The sequence below is a fragment of the Corapipo altera genome, unplaced genomic scaffold (genome assembly GCF_003945725.1).
Source record: "Corapipo altera isolate COAL_440 unplaced genomic scaffold, ASM394572v1 75, whole genome shotgun sequence".
Taxonomy (NCBI): Eukaryota; Metazoa; Chordata; class Aves; order Passeriformes; family Pipridae; genus Corapipo; species Corapipo altera.
Window position 1 is genome coordinate 6,400,383 of NW_020884887.1, and position 18,090 is coordinate 6,418,472.

Sequence of the window (18,090 nt, forward strand, 5' to 3'; positions counted from 1 at the left end):
GGTGCCGCTCCCGGAAGCGGAAGCGGCTGTGGCTCCTTTTCCGGGCGGGCAGCGCGGCGGCGGCAGCGGGTGAGGGATCGAGGGGGGCATCCGGGATAATCCGGGATCATCAGGGGCCATTCCGCGCCATCCCCGGCCAGGACCGTGCGCAGCGCCCTGCGGGGCCCCCGCAGGGGAGCGGGAGGGAGCAGGAAGGGGCCCAGTCGCCGGGGGCCCGCCCGGAGCTGTGGGGTGGGTTTGCCGGGGAGAGCTCGGGCTGCGGGGAGAGCTCAGGCTCCAGGAAGGGCTCGGACTTCTTCGGTCTGTGCCTTGGTTATGGATTATTAAATTGATACGGTCCAGCTCGCATAGGAGGTGCCAGTTTGTGCACTGGGAAGTTGTGGAGCTGAGCAAAAGCACCCTTTGATTTATCTTTTAATTTAATTTATCCTTTGCCAGCAGGATGAGTGGTGCTATGACAGGCAGTCCTGCAGTGCAGTTGTTAAAATTTAGGAAAGGCCAGAAGTGTCTTGGATTTGCAGATGCGTTACCTGTGCGCTCTGCCGAGGAGCTCTGTTGAGGATGCCGGAGCAGGGCGAGTTCCCTCCGCGAGCTCAAAATATACATCGAGTTCATAAGTGAGAGTGGTGTGACTGCAGGGCAGGATCCGGGTGTCCTGAGTGCTGGGAATGGGGAGGTTTGGATTAGAAGGGTCGTTGTCAGTCGTGGAAGAGGCTTAAACATTTGGCGTCAAGGCTATGAGGGTCCATTAACCAGTGAGCGGATTAAAAATAGCTAAAAGTGCTTTTTTTGTGCCCTGGCCCTGTGGGTGGACTGTGAAACACAGTGTGTGTGAGTTATGAGCATCTCCCGAGCTGCTGTTCCTCTCTGTGCAGGCAAAATGAAGTTCAACCCGTTCGTGACCTCGGACCGCAGCAAGAACCGCAAGCGGCACTTCAATGCCCCTTCCCACATCCGCAGGAAAATCATGTCCTCGCCCCTGTCCAAGGAGCTGCGGCAGAAGTACAACGTGCGCTCCATGCCCATCCGCAAGGACGACGAGGTCCAGGTACCTCACTGCCCTGAGCTGTCGCACGGGAAACTCTCTGGGGTTTAGTTTTCAGAAGGAGGTCTTCACTGAAAGGGTTGTCAGGCACTGGAAGGGGCTGCCCAGGGAGGTGGTGGAGTCCCCATCCCAGGAGGTGTTCAGGGAATGACTGGACGTGGCACTCAGTGCTCTGGCCTGGTTGACAAAGTGGTGACGGGTCACAGGTTGGACTCTGTGGTCTCAGAGATCTTTTCCAACCTAAATTATTCTGGGGTTCTGTTTCCATATGTAGCCTGTGCAAAAGGGAAGGACGAGACAAATTCACCTTGGTGCTGCAGCTTTGCCCTGGGTATTGCAGAAATAATCCAAGATAATCTAGTTATGACTTGAGCTTTAGTCAAGCACGTTTTGTTTCTCAAATTCACATCAGTGACAAAGACAATACAAGGAACGAACACAAGTGTGGTGGCAGTTTTACTACACTTCACTTATATGTAGTGATTGTCGTGCTGGATTAAAAGCTTTCAACAATGAAGCACAAAAAATTGTTTCTTTTTTTATAGACTATTTGCTGCCTGTGATATTTAAAAGATTGATTTGGAAATTAATCTAAGTTAAGTGGCTTTTTTTATATAAAATGCAATGACAGGTGAAAAAATAAGATAACTGTTCAAGTTGAAGCCTTGTGGCTGAAAAGTTACAGAGCTTCATTAGGATTTACTGCAGGAAAGTGAGGGCGAAGCACAGTTCTGATCCATTATATTTTAGTGATGCAGGAATTGTCAAGTCAGTGATGTCTTTGTGGCGTGTGTGTGTAAAGAACTGAGATGGGATTTCAGTCTGTGCAGCTCTGGTGTCCTGCAGGATAACTCAGTAGTGGTTTATAAGGTGTGGTGGTTGTTCAAGGGGTGTTTTTGGAGCGTGGGTCAGTGTGTTCCCTGTGCTGGTGTTCAGGTTGTCCGGGGACACTACAAAGGGCAGCAGATTGGGAAGGTGGTCCAGGTGTACAGGAAGAAGTATGTGATCTACATCGAGCGTGTGCAGCGGGAGAAAGCCAACGGCACCACTGTCCACGTGGGGATCCACCCCAGCAAGGTACGGTGGGACCTGGGATCTGTGGGCTGAGCTGGGGGGCACATAAGGGCACTGGTATGAGTAGAACTTGTTACCAAGTGCTGGTGCTGCACTTGGGTCAGGGCAACCCCCAGGATCAATCCAGGCTGGGGATGCACAGATGGAGAGCAGCCCTGGGAAAAGGACTTGGGGGTCCTGGTGGGGGAGAGGCCGGACATGACCTATCCCAGAACACTCCCGTGTCTTGGGCTGATCCCACAGCGTGGGCAGCAGGGAAGGGGGGATTCTGCCCCTCTGCCCCACTCAGGTAAGATCTCTCCTGCAGAGTTGCCTCCAGCTCTGGGGGCCCAGAACAGGAAGGACATGGAGCTGTTGGACCAATTCTAGAGGAGGTACAAATAGGATTAGAGGGATGGAAACAGCTCTGCTGTGAGGAAAGGCTGAGAGAATTGGGATTGTTCAGTCTGGAAAAGAGAAGCTTCAGAGTGACCTAATTGTGGCCTTCCAGTACCTGAAGGGAGCCAACAAGAGAGATGGAGAGAGACTATTTACAAGGGCCTGGAGTGACAGGAGAAGGGGAAATGGCTTCAAACTGACAGAGAGTAGGGTTAGATGGGATATGAGGAAGAAATTCTTTCCTGTGAGGGTGGTGAGGCCCTGGCACAGGTTGCCCAGAGAAACTGTGGCTGCCCCATCCCTGGAAGTGTTCAAGGCCAGGTTGGATGGGGCTTGGAGCAACCTGGTCTAGTGGAAGGTGTCCTTGGCCATGGCAGGAGGATAAAACAAGATGATCTTTAAAGTCCCTTCCAACCCAGACCATCCTGTAATTCTGTGTATAGTGGAGATGCTGCAGCACTGGGTGGGTAATAAACCCGAATAAAAATAAATGTTACAGTGTTGTGAATAGAGAAGTGAGTTGAATCCAGTAACTCCTCTTTGTTTCCAGGGTTAGAAAGCCACTAGAGACTTTGGAGTCCTGCTAAAACACTTTAAAGGGCTTGATGTTTTTAAACTACAGAACAGATTGTTTAGAACGATCCTTCATCTTCGCTGTATGGCATTTGCACTGGCTGAGGAGGTGTTAGAAATGTTTAAATAGATGCTCAGAATCAGGATTTGTTCTTGTGGGCTATTGTGAACTAAATTCTGAACCTGGTATCAGCCTGAAGTGTTGAGTCAGTGAAAACCAGGCAAAGTGTGTTTTAGTCATAACAGGAAACATTTCAAACTAAACAGAACCACTCACCAAAACCTGGTTTGAAGCAGATAAATTTAGTCTGCTTCAGCCTTGCCATGTGGGCACACATAGGGAAGCGTTGGTGGAAAAGATCGAGTTGTAACAGGTTTTGTGCAGTAAATAGTTGGTGTGTTGAGCAGAGGGAGAGCAGAATTATTCCAAAACAACATCACGACTTGTGTGCAGCAACAACATCTGATGGACAAGGTGACATTGTGGTGGAGCCTGTGCACATACTTGTTGTGTGGTGAACAGTAGTGAAAGAAATTGAATTTTCTGCTGGTTCTTTATTTCTGGGAAGGTTTTCATTAATTGGGAACCAGACCTCGATAAAGCTTTGCACAAGTTATTAATGCAAATGGAGCAGAGGAATGTTTTGTTACAGACTTGCAGTGGGCTGTATGAACAGTTTGTACCTCTGCTGGGTAGAGAGGTGGGAATTACAAATAAGAGAGACCTAAATACACAAGGAACTGAGGAGGAGTGTGAAGTCCTGCTGCAGCTTTTATGGGATTTCTAGGATTTGATTGTCAGGTGTATTTTTTAAGTACTGCTTTCAGTTATACCAACACACTTATTTCTTGATTCTGTGATCCAAGAAAAACACTGAAGGCTTCTTTTGGGCTGGACATCAGAGCCTCAGTTTGCTGGTGCTTTGTGTGCAATCCCATCAGTTGGCAGTGGCAGTGAAGGGTCTGCACAATTACCCTTTATATGTCAGTCATATTTGATAATCACAGCTGTGCCACTTCTTCAAAGTGTCTTTATAGTCACTGTGGTGCTTTGACTGTTGCCTTTTTGGTGAGATCAGCTCTCCTGTGTTTCAGGTGGATGTGGTATCCATCATGTTTGAGCTGAATAATGGAAAGTATATGTACTTCAAAGTCATTATTTTATTATGTAGTTCAGTAGAAATTTGGCTGCTTTTCACTTTGTGCAATGTTTTGGCTGTGCATTGAAAGAACTCCAATTCCTGGGTGTGCCTGGGAAAATCGTGGAATGGAGTCAATTCTGTACCTCGGGTTTACTCAAACCAAAGGAGATAATCCATGGGAATAACACTTTTGTGCCAGGGCCCAGCTGCAGTAGCACAGGTCCATCGGGTTGCTGTCCTTAACTCTGCAGGGACACTGAGTTCCTTGTCCTCTCTCCAGGTGGTGATCACCAGGCTAAAGCTGGACAAGGATCGCAAGAAGATCTTGGAGCGTAAAGCGAAGTCCCGCCAGGTTGGGAAGGAGAAGGGCAAATACAAAGAAGAAACAATTGAAAAGATGCAAGAATAGATGGTTCCTGTTTGACACCATTAAAAAACTGCTAAAACTCAACCTATTGTGTGTCTTCTCATTTAGAAAGTCTTGGTTTGGTGTGTCCTGCTCAGCCTTTAAATATTCCTTCTTTTTTTGACTATGTAAGAAATACTCCCACTAAATGAAAAACCTTTTTATGTCTTCTTCTTCCCCATAAAAGAATGTTTCAACCAACTGTACAAAGAGCAGTGCAATCCTGAAAACACAAATCTAACAGCCATCATAGTTCTGTCCCTTCCACAGATCTTTAACAGTTCCTTAGATGTGTTCATGTTTTTAAATTAACATTTTAATTCTGCACAGTGTATATATTTAATATTTTATTGGATATTTGAAGTAAGCTATTGCTGGCCATGCATCTCTAATCCTCTTCAATTATCTTTCGACTGTCTTATGAATTTGAGACTAAAACATGACATTTTAGAGGTTTATTGGGCACGTTGTGGGCAAACACAGGCACTGAATTAGCTGTGTGATCTCTTCAGGCCTTACATAATTGGTAGAGCTTGACAAGGGGGTTTATCACCAGTGCTTGTGAGGTAGAGCTGACTGGTTTGAGAAGGGTAGGGATGAAGCAGTCTCAGTGCTGTTGCTGGTGCTATTTTGGATGAACTCTTCAGTAAGAGGAAGTTGTTTTTAGCACTCTGTACCTACAAATTGAGAGTGGCTGCAGTGTGTTGAACACAGCCCTGAACTCGAGAATTTACTGCCTCAGTGAGTGGCCCTCTCACTGCTGAGATAGAGGGAAAGAAATTCATCTGCCTGCAAAACACCAGGATCTGAAAAATGGGATGCTGTGAATTGAGAAAAATTGCATATGCACTTGGGAAGTCATTCATAAGCCTGAATGCAAAGCTTTGTTTGGTGGGCTGTGAATGAGGGTCTCATGCAGGCTCCTGTTTGTCCCTCCAGTTCGTGCTGCTGAATACGAGGTATCTTTGCCTTGAGTCAGTGCTTGAGGAAGCCCATGGGGTTCCTTTGCCACCGAGATCTGCCCTGTGGGGTCCTGTCCCATGTCCCCCGTTCCCTGAGGAGCTCAGAACCAGCCCTTGGAGCTCTGTCCCCCTTACCCACCAGCCTGTTTTTCCTGGGGTCCCATTATGAACAGCGAATGGAGATCGGGTGGGCAGTAAACAGGGAGATGATATGGTGCGGGGAGCAGAGCAGTGGGCCGAAGCCGGTAACTCCTCGCTGCTTCTGGGGCTGGAAAGGCGCCAGAGCCTTCGGGGTCCTGCTGAAACTCTTCTTGAAAGAGACTGACGTCTTTGCTAAGGAAGCGGAGCACAGTCGCATCACCCCCTCTCTCTCTCCCTCCCTCCCTCTCTCCCTCTCTCCCTCCCTCCCTGCCGGCGCGGCCCCGGCGCGCTCCCGCCCCGCGCGCTCCCGCGGTGACGCGGCGGGCGCGGGTTGGTGCGGGTTGGTGCGGGCGGGGCCGCTCGCGGTCCCTCACAGCCCGGCCATGGCGTACGGCGGCCTCGCCGTGCCCATCATCGTCATGAGCGTGTTCTGGGGGGTGGTCGGCGGCGTCCTGCCCTGGCTGGTCCCCAAGGGCCCGAACCGCGGGTGAGTGACCGGGGCGCGGCGGGCGCGGGCCCGTCCGGCCCCTGGGGTGCGGGGGGAGGCCCCGGCGGAGGTTTCCCCGCAGCCCCGCGGGCTCCCCCGCAGTGTTGGCGCAGCGCGGGCGGGCCCGGGGCCGTGGCCGGAGGGGCCGGAGCCGAGCGGTGCCCCCGGAACCCCGCCCGGGTTTGGGTTTTCCCCTGAGGCCCTGGCACAGGTTGCCCAGAGAAGCTGTGGCTGCCCTGTCCCTGGAAGTGTCCGAGGCCGGGTCGGAGCAGCCTGGTCTGGTGGAAGGTATCCCTGCCCATGGCAGGGGGTTGGAGTGAGATGATCGTAAGGATCCCTTCCAACCCAAACCCTTCTGTGAAACCTCTGCAGACACAGCGCCCTGTGTCGAGGAGGTTCGCTGTTAGTCAGGTGGTATTTGAGCAATAACTTCCTCTTTCCTTCCTTACTTGACCTTTCCTAACTTACTCCTCTGGTTTCCCACTGGAAAAGTTGCTATAGGAGATCTCAGTTCTGTGTTAAATGTGTGCTGGTGCCCTTGTAGTGGAGGACAACAGTGGGGCATCTAAGCAGAGGGTTTTCCTGCAGTGGTTGTGGCTGCTCAGGTTAAAAAGCAGACAAGTTTTTGTCTTTCTCTTTTCTCTAGGAGATAATGACTTCTTAACCTCTCTTCCTCTCTCTGACACCCCCTCTACTCCACAGGTACCAACTGTCTTTTCTCTCAGTTGTTTATCTAAACCCAGAGGAATATTCCTCAGGGTCTGATATTTACTGCCTCGCTTTTAAGCCTTTTATGCCTGGAAACTTGTCTGTCCTCAGAAATACCTTGGAAATATGTCTTCCAGGCATGAAAGTATGTGAAATATGTGTCATGAACAGGTGTCGTATCCTTATTCCAAAGTGTGATTGTTTAACAAGTGTGAATAGAGCACTGCTGTGTTCTAATTCTACAGCAATACCTTGTAGTCTATTCACTTCCCATCTTCTTAAAAAATTATGTAAAGCTTGTTTCTGAATAGGATTGCTGTTTTCCTAACAAAAGAAGTTAGTGCAAACTTTACCTGACGTAAGAATTCCCATTGCCTAGGTTAAAACTGCCAAACAAAGGCTCTGGGACTCCTTGGAAAGGTTCCAGGCTGTGTTGGCTTTGTAGCATTCATTTGAAAGTTGACAAAGTGGATGTGTATTGATAGATTAAAAATATTGAAGTTCTTGTGTCACAAAGGGGTTGGAAGATACTGTCCTACCATAAGATTTTGTTACTCATTTGGGGGAGGAAAGACATAGAGGGAAATTCTATTTTATGACTTAAAAATAAAAAAAAACCCTCCACTTTGCCACTGAGTTCCATGAGCTGCAGAGATCACTGTTAGAAAGCCTCATTTCCTTTCTTCCCATTTCAAAACCATCTGTGTGTGTAGCTGCAGTTTTACTGTTTTCAATTTCAAGAGCTTGGTTCTTCCTTCTTTTCAGCTTCACTGTGCTTTCTGACACAGTTCTCTTCCAGCAAGACAGGGAAATCTTACACTACCGAGCATTTCACGTGGCTTTGACATTTTATTTTGTAAAGCCCTCATTTGTTCTATAAAATTAAAAGTCATAATTTGACACTGAAATTTTCTGTAAATAGAATTCTGCAAATGAAGAAAGTGTTTCCCGTGTACAATAACATCCAGTTTCAGTGATTTTACTGTGCTGGCAGCCTTGGCTGTGAAATGGAGCGGGGACACTGCATCAGATTTGCTCCTCCTCACAGTGATTTTTGTTAAATATAGCTGTAAACTTCTGTTTCCAGAGCTGTGTCAGTCCTTTTGCAGAGTCTGTGCTGTGCCTTTGTAGTTCACTCAGCTGGAAGAAGTCAGGACACTCATGTTGAGTCATCTTTCATATGATCAAAGTTAAACTTGTTCTTGTTTGCTGGGATTATTTTTGCCAATGTATCTTGTGGTCAGTCACAACATGACACCTGATCAGCTGTTTCTCTCCTTCTTTGCAGTGTTATCAACACAATGCTGGTGACATGTGCTGTTTGCTGCTACCTGTTGTAAGTATAAATAATGTCTTGCCTTCTGACCGAGGCCCAGTTCTGATGGACTCAAAGGTTCCTTTTTTAAAGCCTCAGAACATTCAGGAAGAAGCTTTTTGAACGTGTCACATGGTGTTCTTTGACAGCTCTTGGAATTTCTAGTTCTGAAGACCTCCAACGTGCCAAAAAAACCCATTTTCCCATTGGAAAACACTGAATTAAAATGAACTTGAATTCCTTTTGTGGTCCTCTGACACATAACTGTGAGCTGTGCTCTGTGAGGACTCGATATTCCTCCTCTCCAGTTCACTGCCTCATTTACTCACAAGTGTAACAACAGTTGCTCAATTCTAGGATTTTGCTGATTCACAGATTGGGGTTTTTTTTCCTTTTTCCTTCTTTATACCTTACGCTGATTTCTGAGGTGTTACTAATTCAAACCTACTGAAGAGTTTTGCCCTTAGTTTGGTTGAATTTATTCTGGAAATCTGGTAGAGCGGTGGGTGGAAAAACTTCCACGTGGGGATTTTTTTAGTGATACTTTGATATATTAAGACCATTTCTGTTTAAATGCACAGTATATTTTGAGGGTGCCTATTTTCTGTAGGAGAGTTAGTAGCAATAGCAAAGTGACTTGCTGAGAGCTCCTTGTATCATGTTATTTATCAGGAGGTAAGCCAGCTGTAGCTGGAGTCTGCAAGAGAAAGTATGCTTGTTGTTTTCTCTCTCTCTTTTTTTTTTTTTTTAAGACTTTAGAGAGTTAGTTTGTAAAAGAAAGTGCTATGCAGGAATAACTTTGGAAGAATTTGTTATGGAGAGTAAATTGGTAAAAGTCTGGTTCAATCTTAAGGATTAACTTTTAACAAAAATCATTATTTGGAGTCCCATTTGAACCCAAGTAGTATTTGCACTTTCCTGAACTATTTAGGCATTTTTTGTGCTACTCAAAGCAGCTTAATATGAATATTTAGAGAAATGCATCTCTAATCTCAAGACTTATTCTGAACTGGCAGCCAAATGTGATATTATCAGTGTTGGCATGTTCCAGGAGAGGCCTGTTTGGTTCTGGGTTGGGTTCAAGCTTATACAGGTTTGGTTTAGTCTAATTAATGTGATATTCAGATTTTATACAGGTGAGGTACTTTTAAACTTCATTTCTTTATTCAGAGTATTTGACAGATGAAGTCTTAAGAAATCATTCAGTTAACTGTAAAAGTCCAGCAGACTTTGTTCTGTGTTTTATATCCATGACAGTTTTTAAACTCAAGTTTTGCTGAGTGGACATAGAAACTTGAGAAGAGCTTTGCAGTGCAAGCAGCTTGAATTTGGGATTGAAATCTGGGAGTCTCAGTGCTATGAAGGTCTCCTTGCATGCACATAAAGTTTGTAGCAGCCCAGCCTCACAGTAGGTCCCAAATGCTTGGCTAAGAAAGGGCAGTTTTTTGGTCATTTTTACTGGGTTACTGCATTTAGGTTACAGTAAGTTGGGTGGTGTTTTTTTCTTAGGGGGAGGGTTGAGCTTTGTTATGGTTTTGTTTGAGTTTGAAGTTCTCACTTGTTTTTGTCCTACAGAAATAATGTCCCACTCTTCTAAAATCCTTGAAGCTTAGGGTTTGTTGTCTGTATTGTTTGAAGGAGAACAGTTTCCTTGAAGTAGAGGCCACGTGGCATCTGCAGCATCCTCTGGATTGTGATGTGGAATGTGTTTGTTGTAGAATTTCTTAACTTTTGGCTGAATGCTGTGAACTTCTCAAATGTACAGTGATATTTCCCTTGTAACTTTAGTGGATTTTGTACCTAAACAGACCCATTACAAATCATTATCATGTTTTATAATCTGTTCTTGCATGTCCAGTGAGGGGGTTTGTTGGTAATTTTGGAGGCTCCAACTTGTTTTCTAAATTCCCTTTGGCTTTCTCCGATTATATCTTGGAAAAAGAGAAGCAGCCAAAAATTAGGATGTTTTAAGACTTCAGTAGTTGTACCCAACCACATAAATGACATTTGTAGTGTCTGCTTGCCAGAATGCAACAAAAAGCCAATTTTTCTTCTCATGTTCCAGGACAGAACTTGCCTCATCACACAGTCTTTATTTTTTTTTTAATTTATTCCATATAAAACTCTAGAACAGCCCTTGTTGGAAAGGACCTTGAAAGATCATCTGGTCCAACCTTTCTTTCCTCAAACATATGGAAGTTTGTTGTTCCTGTGTCCTCTTCCTTCTGGGGAGAGGAGGCATTGAAAACATGTCAGACCTTGATTTTTGGTGACTAAAGAAAGACACTGATTTTTCATACCAGTCTTGAAGGAAGCCCAAAGAATGGTTTCTGAGGATTCTTTGTTAGATAATTCTTGTTGTCCCAGGTGTGGTCTTCTGTATTTGTGTGTCCTTAGCAGGTGGCTGGTGCTATTATCCACTTCTTTGTAGATTTTAGAACTCTGCTGGATCTACTTTCATGCTCTTTGAGTTACCTTTGCAGTTGAAAATAGGAAAAAAACCCAATTTCCTGTCTTCGTTAAACACCACTTGATTGTCAAATTGATTTTCAACAAACCCAATTTGTCCTAACAAAATTTCAAGTCAATCACATTTCAACTCAAAGCTGTTTATTCTGTGCTTAGATTTAACAGTAGTAATTTTGAATAACCATATTGATTACATGGTGTTCATTTGGTTGTTCTGTGGAAGATATTTGCATGGGTAAGTGCCTATTTTGTGTACAGATCCTGTACCCAGCAGCCTTTTGAAGGAGAATATACAACCCTCAGGAACCTCATAAAATACAAGGCAAAGTCTTTACTGCTGCAGAAATTATTGGTTACACCATATTGGGAGGTACTGTCAAAGTCTAAATCTATTTTGCTGTTTACAAAGCAGTTCCTGAACAGTACCATGATGTCCTAGCAGAGGGCAGGGTGCTTGGAAAATGGTATTATTTGCTACTGATGCTAAGAGGATTAAAATACGGATGCCCAAATTGACATTTAAATAAGAGATAGCAGGACCTTAATTTGCAACACGAGCACAGACAGATGGCAGTTATGGTGGAAAGACCTTTTAAAAAATCTTTCTGGTACAACAGAAGGGACTTTAATTTCCTTGTCTGAGCTGGGTAATTAACAGTAACTGTTCTAAGTGGGATCTGGTAGAATTTAAGGGCCTGTGGGTGGCTCAAATGCCATACCTGCTTTTAGCAACTCCAGAACATTGCCCGTTGGATGCAGAGGTCTGTTTTACTCTGAATGCTGCGTTTTGTTTTGTGTTGTCACCATGGACTATTGTGTAAAGCAGCACAGCTTAAGCAAAACATGGGAAAAGCTTTTCCATGACTTACCTTGAATGCAAGGGAGTCATAGATTAACTACTGTTTTAAATTACCAGGCCCTCACAGAGCAGGAGGAGGAATGTGCTATTGCCCTAATGCCTCCATGGCTCAGAGCTCGGGTATCCAGCATGGCCCCAACAAATGCCTTTTGAAAACTGCACAGTGCTTTTCCTAAAGCCTGGTTACATAGGGTGATATTCTGAATGTGTTCCCAGCTCATTTAATCCACAGCCATGCTGGGCCTGAACTTGGGAAGCAGCGAGAGGTGAGAGATTTGTGCGTGGAGTTCCTTCCTGCTGTACAGTGAAAAAGAATAATGTGCTTTAACAGGCTTTTAGTGTTCCTACCCTCCTCCCACTTGTGTTACTTCAGGATGCTGAAGGCAGATGGCACAGTGCTCTGGCACCTTTCGATCTCTCTGTTGTATCTGAAAATTAACCCTCACAAAACAAATTCCGCGATAATTTTAAGAGCTAATTTGCTTTTCCCTTAAGTAGATTTAACACAATGATTAACGTGGTCTCAAAACACGTTGTCACTGCTTTGGACAGCAGAGTAAGAACGTGTCAACCTGAAGGTTGGTGGCTGCTCTCGGAGGTGTCTCGCTGACGTTTTAATTCCTCAGTAGAGCCTGCTGCGTATTCCAAGGCTCCTGTGACTGATGGGCTGCTGCAGGATCAGCCTCTTGTTTTAACTGGAGTTCTTACTCTCTGCAAAACTGAAAGGGGCATTGCAAATAAATATTTGTAAATTGGAAGAGGATTGATGTGTTTTCTTTAAGCCTGACCCACATCTTTTGCCTGTGGCTGTTCCAGGCGTTTTGCAGCCGACCTGCACTTGGTTTGTTGGTCGGAGCATCCAGGTTTGTGTGGAATTTTCCATGACTGCCTAAGCACTCTGATACATTTGTGGCAGCTCCCATTACAAAGCTGCTCTGCTTTTTCTCCTCCTTACAAAGCATTCTAGAAATAGCAGACAGATGAGCCAGTGTGTTCACTAAATGTGTTTATATAGTTAGTATTTAACATAGATTTAAATCCATGGAAGCATCCATTGCTTTCTCTGACTCTTATAACATTTACAAAGCAAATATATCTTTTCACAGTGGAATATTTATTTCTGTTTAGCTTTCCTGGATATTTTCCACAAACTGCATTCCTCTTGTTCTCAGTTCTGGCTGTGGCTTCTGCAGTGTTAGTTTGTGCTCTGCTCTGATGACAAGGCTGCTCTGCTCAGGGTCTGGGGTTTGTTGTCGTTTTGGGTTTGTTCTTGTGGTATATTTTTTTGTCTTTTTTTTTTGTGTGTGTTCCTATAGCATTGTACCCTTTTGCTTCAGGTCCCTGTTCCTTGACCTCTGGGCCGGGTTTAAATTCAGTTTTGTTCAATCTTTGAAAATACACCGTTTTCTGCAAGAGCAGGTTGTCATGCAGTGAAAAGCAAATGAGAAGAGAGGATGTTTCTCAGAGGTATTTGTTTAAAGGATTCTTCAGAGGCACTGAAGAAAGGTCTGTTCTTTTATGTTTCTGTCTTCTGAGCCCACAAATACCTGAGTTTTGTGTATCTAAAACCACTTTCCTGTCAAAGGCAAAGTACGAGGGAAATGCTGTCAGGTGGTTTTGTGTTGCTTTAAATTGAACAGAACAATTTATTTCAGTTGCAGAAAGATTTGGTGCCATAACCTCATTGCCTGTTTCTGGTCCTTGTGTATGAACTTGAGTAGAATTTTTATCTGTTCCTAGACCGTCTCGAAAATGGTCTTTTCTTCTCTGCCAGCCCTTGTGCTTTGGTCAAGCCTTTCCATTATCATAAGGTTTGTAATTTGGCTGATGTTCTCTCTGTTGGGTTGGGGGGTTGTCTTGCAGTTGGCTGATTGCAATTCTGGCTCAACTCAACCCCCTCTTTGGGCCGCAGTTAAGCAATGAAACAATCTGGTATCTTAAATATCACTGGCCTTAAGGATGTCTGTCCTCTGCTGCAATTTATTGACTAGGTGAGTATGATCAGATTTATTAATCTATTTGGTATGTTAAAGCTTCAGGAGAAATTGAGTGGTGGTCTAAGCAGTGTGATCAGAACTGCTGTAGCTCTTTTGCAGGAGAAATCTGTCTCTCTGTAGGCTGCAACAAAACATGTTTTGGGTGGTAATCTTGACTGGATACGTGAAAAGCTTGGACTGAACTCTTGACAGTTATTTTTCTTTCTATCCTGTCATGTAGTGCTGTGTTCAGGGGTTTGTAAGGAGAAAAAAACATTTCATCCAAAAGCAAAAAAAAAAAAAATTGGGCTGGGGTGTTTTTTAATAGCTAGCATAAGTGGATTTCCTAATCTTGAACATATGTTAAACCTCCCCTCAAACCTACTACCATTTCATCTAAGACCTGTCCTGATTTCCAAGGCAACCTACAGTTGCCCTCATTCATCTGGGAAGTCAGAGCAAGAACAGTGATTAGAGTGTTCTTTATCTCCTGTCAATATATAGCTCTAACCCTGAGCTCACAGCTGGATGGCTTATTATGTTTTTAATGACAGCCTGTGTGCAACTTCAATCCCAGGTGAGCCTGGTGGTTGATATCTGGGCTGTGCTGCTGGAATGTGGTTGTTGCAGTTCCTGGGCTTTCTGACAGGGCCAGCAAAAATAAAGTGTTGTTCTGAAAGTACCTTGATGCTGTTGGGTTTCTCCAGAATGGCAGCATTTGGAGTTGAAGTTTCAAATGAAGGAAATGTGGAAACAAGCACACGTGGCTTTAGTTTGTATGCTGGTAACTGAATGATCAGACACACTAAGTTTTTTACCTGGGTTGTTGGGGTTTTTTGTCTTTTCAAGTTCAACTGCCTACCCCTACTCCCTTGCTGGTGTTGCTTCTGTTCCCAGAAATCCAGTACAGCAGACAGTGAGAGCTGATGTTATAGCTCAGTTAAATGCTGTCTGTAAAGTGTCCTGGGCATTTATGCTGAAGCAAAGCTCCTCCTCTATTTCAAAGACAGCTTCATGGGAAGCTGTTGTCAGACTGGGGGCACGTGAATGTGTCTGTAGCTTCTTTTAAGCACCAAGCAGAATCTAAAGGTAGAGTTGGCCCCGCTTCAAGTCGAGGCCTGTAATTAGCTAAGTCAGTCAAGCAGAATTTCCTAGGAGCAATTTCACTGTTCGGGTGTTAACATATAATTAGTGAGCTAAAACAGAGAACAGCATATTTTGGTAATGGGCATACAGATCCCTGAGTCCCATAGGATGATTCAGTTTGCCTGGGATCTTGAAATGTGGTTATCTGGACAAGCGGATGCCTCGGAAATAAAAATGTGGCTTCATGGTGTGTCAAAACCATCAAGGACAGCCTGGAGGTGAGATGCAGCTCTTTAAGTGCCTGCTAAAAGAATCAGGCCTTTCCCCCTCCAGGATTTTCCAGAGAACTGAAGTTAAATTAGTACCAAGGAAGAGAGGGAAGTAATATGTTCAAACATGACCAAAGAGTTTGTGAGGAGCTGCCGTTTTTAAACTTTTTAATGGAATATGAGACCTGTGAAAAAGAATGGTTTAAAAAAGTAAAAGCATATAATAAACTCGAATATCTGTTCTTTTTTGCTTGAAATGTGCTGTCACAGGACACACCACTCTCCCATAGTGTTGAGGGAGGTGCTCTGTCTCTTTTCCTTGCTCTTGTGTGCACTCAGAGCCTCCTGTGGAATTTGACTTGACAGGAGCTGTGAATTAGATTCCATCTGATCAGAGTTGGAATATATCCCTCTAACACTGCACGGATTCCCATAAATACAGCAACCAGTTAATTTTGGCTTCTAAGATGTGCTTTTCCAGCGTTAAAGTACTATACGTTTTTCTGCCTTCTGTTTCTTTCACTTGAGGTTTGGATGGATTAGTATGGATAATGCAAAGAGAATGAAGTACTAAGTCCCAAAGTGGAGAGATCTTATTTAAAACCAGAGGTGATCTAAGCAAACCCATTTTATTTTACCAACTGAGCAAATTAAAAATGCTCTAGTGAGCTCCTCACATTCTAGAGGGGAGCTCTACATATGCTGACCTGATTGATCCATGCCAAATTACACAGGTTTGGTCTGTATTTTCAGTGAATCTCCCTCCAGTTCAAGGGATGATTATACTGCATCATTTCAGATATCCCCAAGTTAAGGGCTTGGATGGCAACACATCAGAGCACACAAAGCTCTGTATCCATGGTAAATATGGGCTGTGGTCTCTTCCAAAGAATGTGGTCCAATGCTGCCTGTTCTCCTTGACTCGGTCAATTCATAATCTGTGTTCTCAGACCAGGAACTGTCTTGGTGCAAGTGCTAGAAGGGCTGTCATCCAGATCACTGGATGCTGTTACAGCAAAGAAAACATTCTGGGGATATAGTTGTTCTACCAGCTTATAATGTAACTAAAACTACTTGCAGTAGCTCCAGAAATGAAACTGCCAAGAAAACATCCACGTAGATGAATTATCTGCAGTTCTTGACCATTTCTCAGTGCGTTTGTGGAGTGGAAATAGGTGTGGTTAACAACCAGGTCTTCAGTTAGTAAATTGTCTCCATGGAAAGGAATAATGAAGTTGCCTCTTGCTTTGCAGGTGAAGAAGAGATTTCCTCCAGATGAAAAACTCCACTGACCCAAAGATGCCCTTTACGTAGCTGGTTGGATACCAAGCCTGCAGTAATGCCTTAACCTTTCTATTGTGCTTCAAGGGGCTTGTTCAAAGCCCTGTATTTTTCCTACCTTACCATTTAACAGTGTGCCTAATGCAATTTATACTCCTCTTTGGTACTGGCAATTTTTGACTGTTAACTCCAGACGTGGTGAAAATTTCTAAAGTTTTTACGGGTCATAAAGTCATTTCCTATTCATTTTCCTCACTCTTTAGGAACACTTCATGTATCTTGTAGGTCTTAAATTGTCTGTCATTGTGCTGTTCACCCCTGTTCTGTTTGCACTTGACAAAAATGTGTGCAATAAACTGTATGAGGAGAGGAAAAACAGTGGTGCCACAGGCTGATGGCTTTTTTTTTTTTCCAAATTAATTGTATTCCTGAGAAATTTGCTCTTAAATTTCTCACGCCTGGAAATAAAAGTAATCCTCTGCTTTATACAAAATGTTCTTGTGCCATGTTTAACTGTTACAATGTGCCTTTCTGTGGGTTTAATCAGTAGCTGGAGTTGAGCTGAGGGAAACTTAGATGATAGGATGGGAATGAATCTAGTAAGGCGTTTGCCAAGGAGTAACTTCAAAGGATATAAAAGCTGTTGCATGCACAAGAGCCTTTATGAATTCTTCCTTACCTGCTTCCATCGTGTCCAGATAAATTGCAATTATTCTCTGCTGTGTTTCATTGTTATGCTCAAGGACATAATGGAGTGGTTCTTTTTCTTTTCCTTTTTCCTCTTGGATAGCACCATTAACTTGTTCTGTGGGATAGTGCTCATTACTATGCAGGAAATTCCAAGATCCTGACAAGTAACTTGCAGTGATCAAAAACTGGACAGTGTGAATTGCAAAAGAAGAAGAATGTGCCCATTATTACGAATAAACATAGCAACTGTTGGGACTGGAATAGTGGATTTTTTTTGCTACGTTACCTTCTACAGAGAGCTGTGTTTTACCATGCAAGACATTGTACACCATCATGTTCTACAGTCTGTAGCAAATAGCTCCTAAGAAAATTGAAACCAAATGATCTTAGAAAACATTAGGTGGTTGTTTGGATTTTTAAGTGTGTGAAGATTAAGATATGTTGACATTGTATGAGGGGGGGAGGAAAAATACTTCAGGACATCGTTGTCAAATCTGAATGTGCAACAGATTTAAAAATGCATTGATCTGCTTGTCATATTTACCCTAAAGTGAGATATCCAAAAAGAAAACACTCTCTGACAAACAGTGCTGTTAGTGTATTGTATTACCACTTTCTTGAACAGCCTTTCTATTTTAGGTTCTAAGCTATCACTTGCTGTAGAAGAGAGAACTAAAACAGAATTTCCATGGTGTGTCTCACTGTTGGTGAATTTAATGGAAAGAGCTATTCCAAGCCTGGACAAAGAAGCCATAGAGCAGTTTTCACTTAGATGCTTCCCAGAAAGAAATTCCCCTTTTTCAGTGATTAATATTTCCTCTGAAGCAGATGTCAGGTAGTGGCATGACTGAAGAAGCTGAAAAAACACTGGTTTGTCTCTGTTGTACTGAATGTTGTGTGACCTACTGTCTGCATCGTGGTTGTGAGTGGTGTCCATGTGTGCCAGGAACTAACAGTGCTTTGGATAATTCCTTTTCTTTTTGCATGACTGCAGGAAATTAGAGCAGATTCAGGGTGTTGTAACGAACAGTGCAGGTACCAGAGCCTTTAACAGTTCCCTCTTGGTTTTGCGACAACGTGAGAACACAAAATGTTCAAGGAAGCTTGTGTTGCTTGTAATAGGAAACCTGCATCTGCAGTGAAACAGGTATTTTAGGGGGAAGGTAAAAAATAAGTAGGATTAGGGAAACTGGCTTCAAAGTCTTGAAGACTTTTAAGTCATAAACACT

The 18,090-nt window shown here is 43.9% G+C and overlaps 2 protein-coding genes across 2 annotated transcripts; both read left to right on the forward strand.

Moving 5' to 3' along the window:
• On the forward strand, positions 1–4,663 carry RPL26L1 (ribosomal protein L26 like 1). Its single transcript, XM_027643556.1, has 4 exons — positions 1–69; positions 876–1,048; positions 1,982–2,122; positions 4,493–4,663. Exons 2-4 carry the CDS (start codon positions 881–883, stop codon positions 4,619–4,621), a joined length of 438 nt encoding a protein of 145 aa, XP_027499357.1. The 5' UTR covers positions 1–69; positions 876–880; the 3' UTR covers positions 4,622–4,663.
• A 1,391-nt stretch (positions 4,664–6,054) lies between these two features.
• ATP6V0E1 (ATPase H+ transporting V0 subunit e1) lies at positions 6,055–17,122 on the forward strand. Its single transcript, XM_027643563.1, has 4 exons — positions 6,055–6,208; positions 8,205–8,252; positions 13,423–13,550; positions 16,144–17,122. The coding sequence occupies exons 1-3, from the start codon at positions 6,105–6,107 to the stop codon at positions 13,514–13,516; spliced, it is 246 nt and encodes an 81-aa protein (XP_027499364.1). The 5' UTR covers positions 6,055–6,104; the 3' UTR covers positions 13,517–13,550; positions 16,144–17,122.
• The last annotated feature ends 968 nt before the right edge of the window (positions 17,123–18,090 follow it).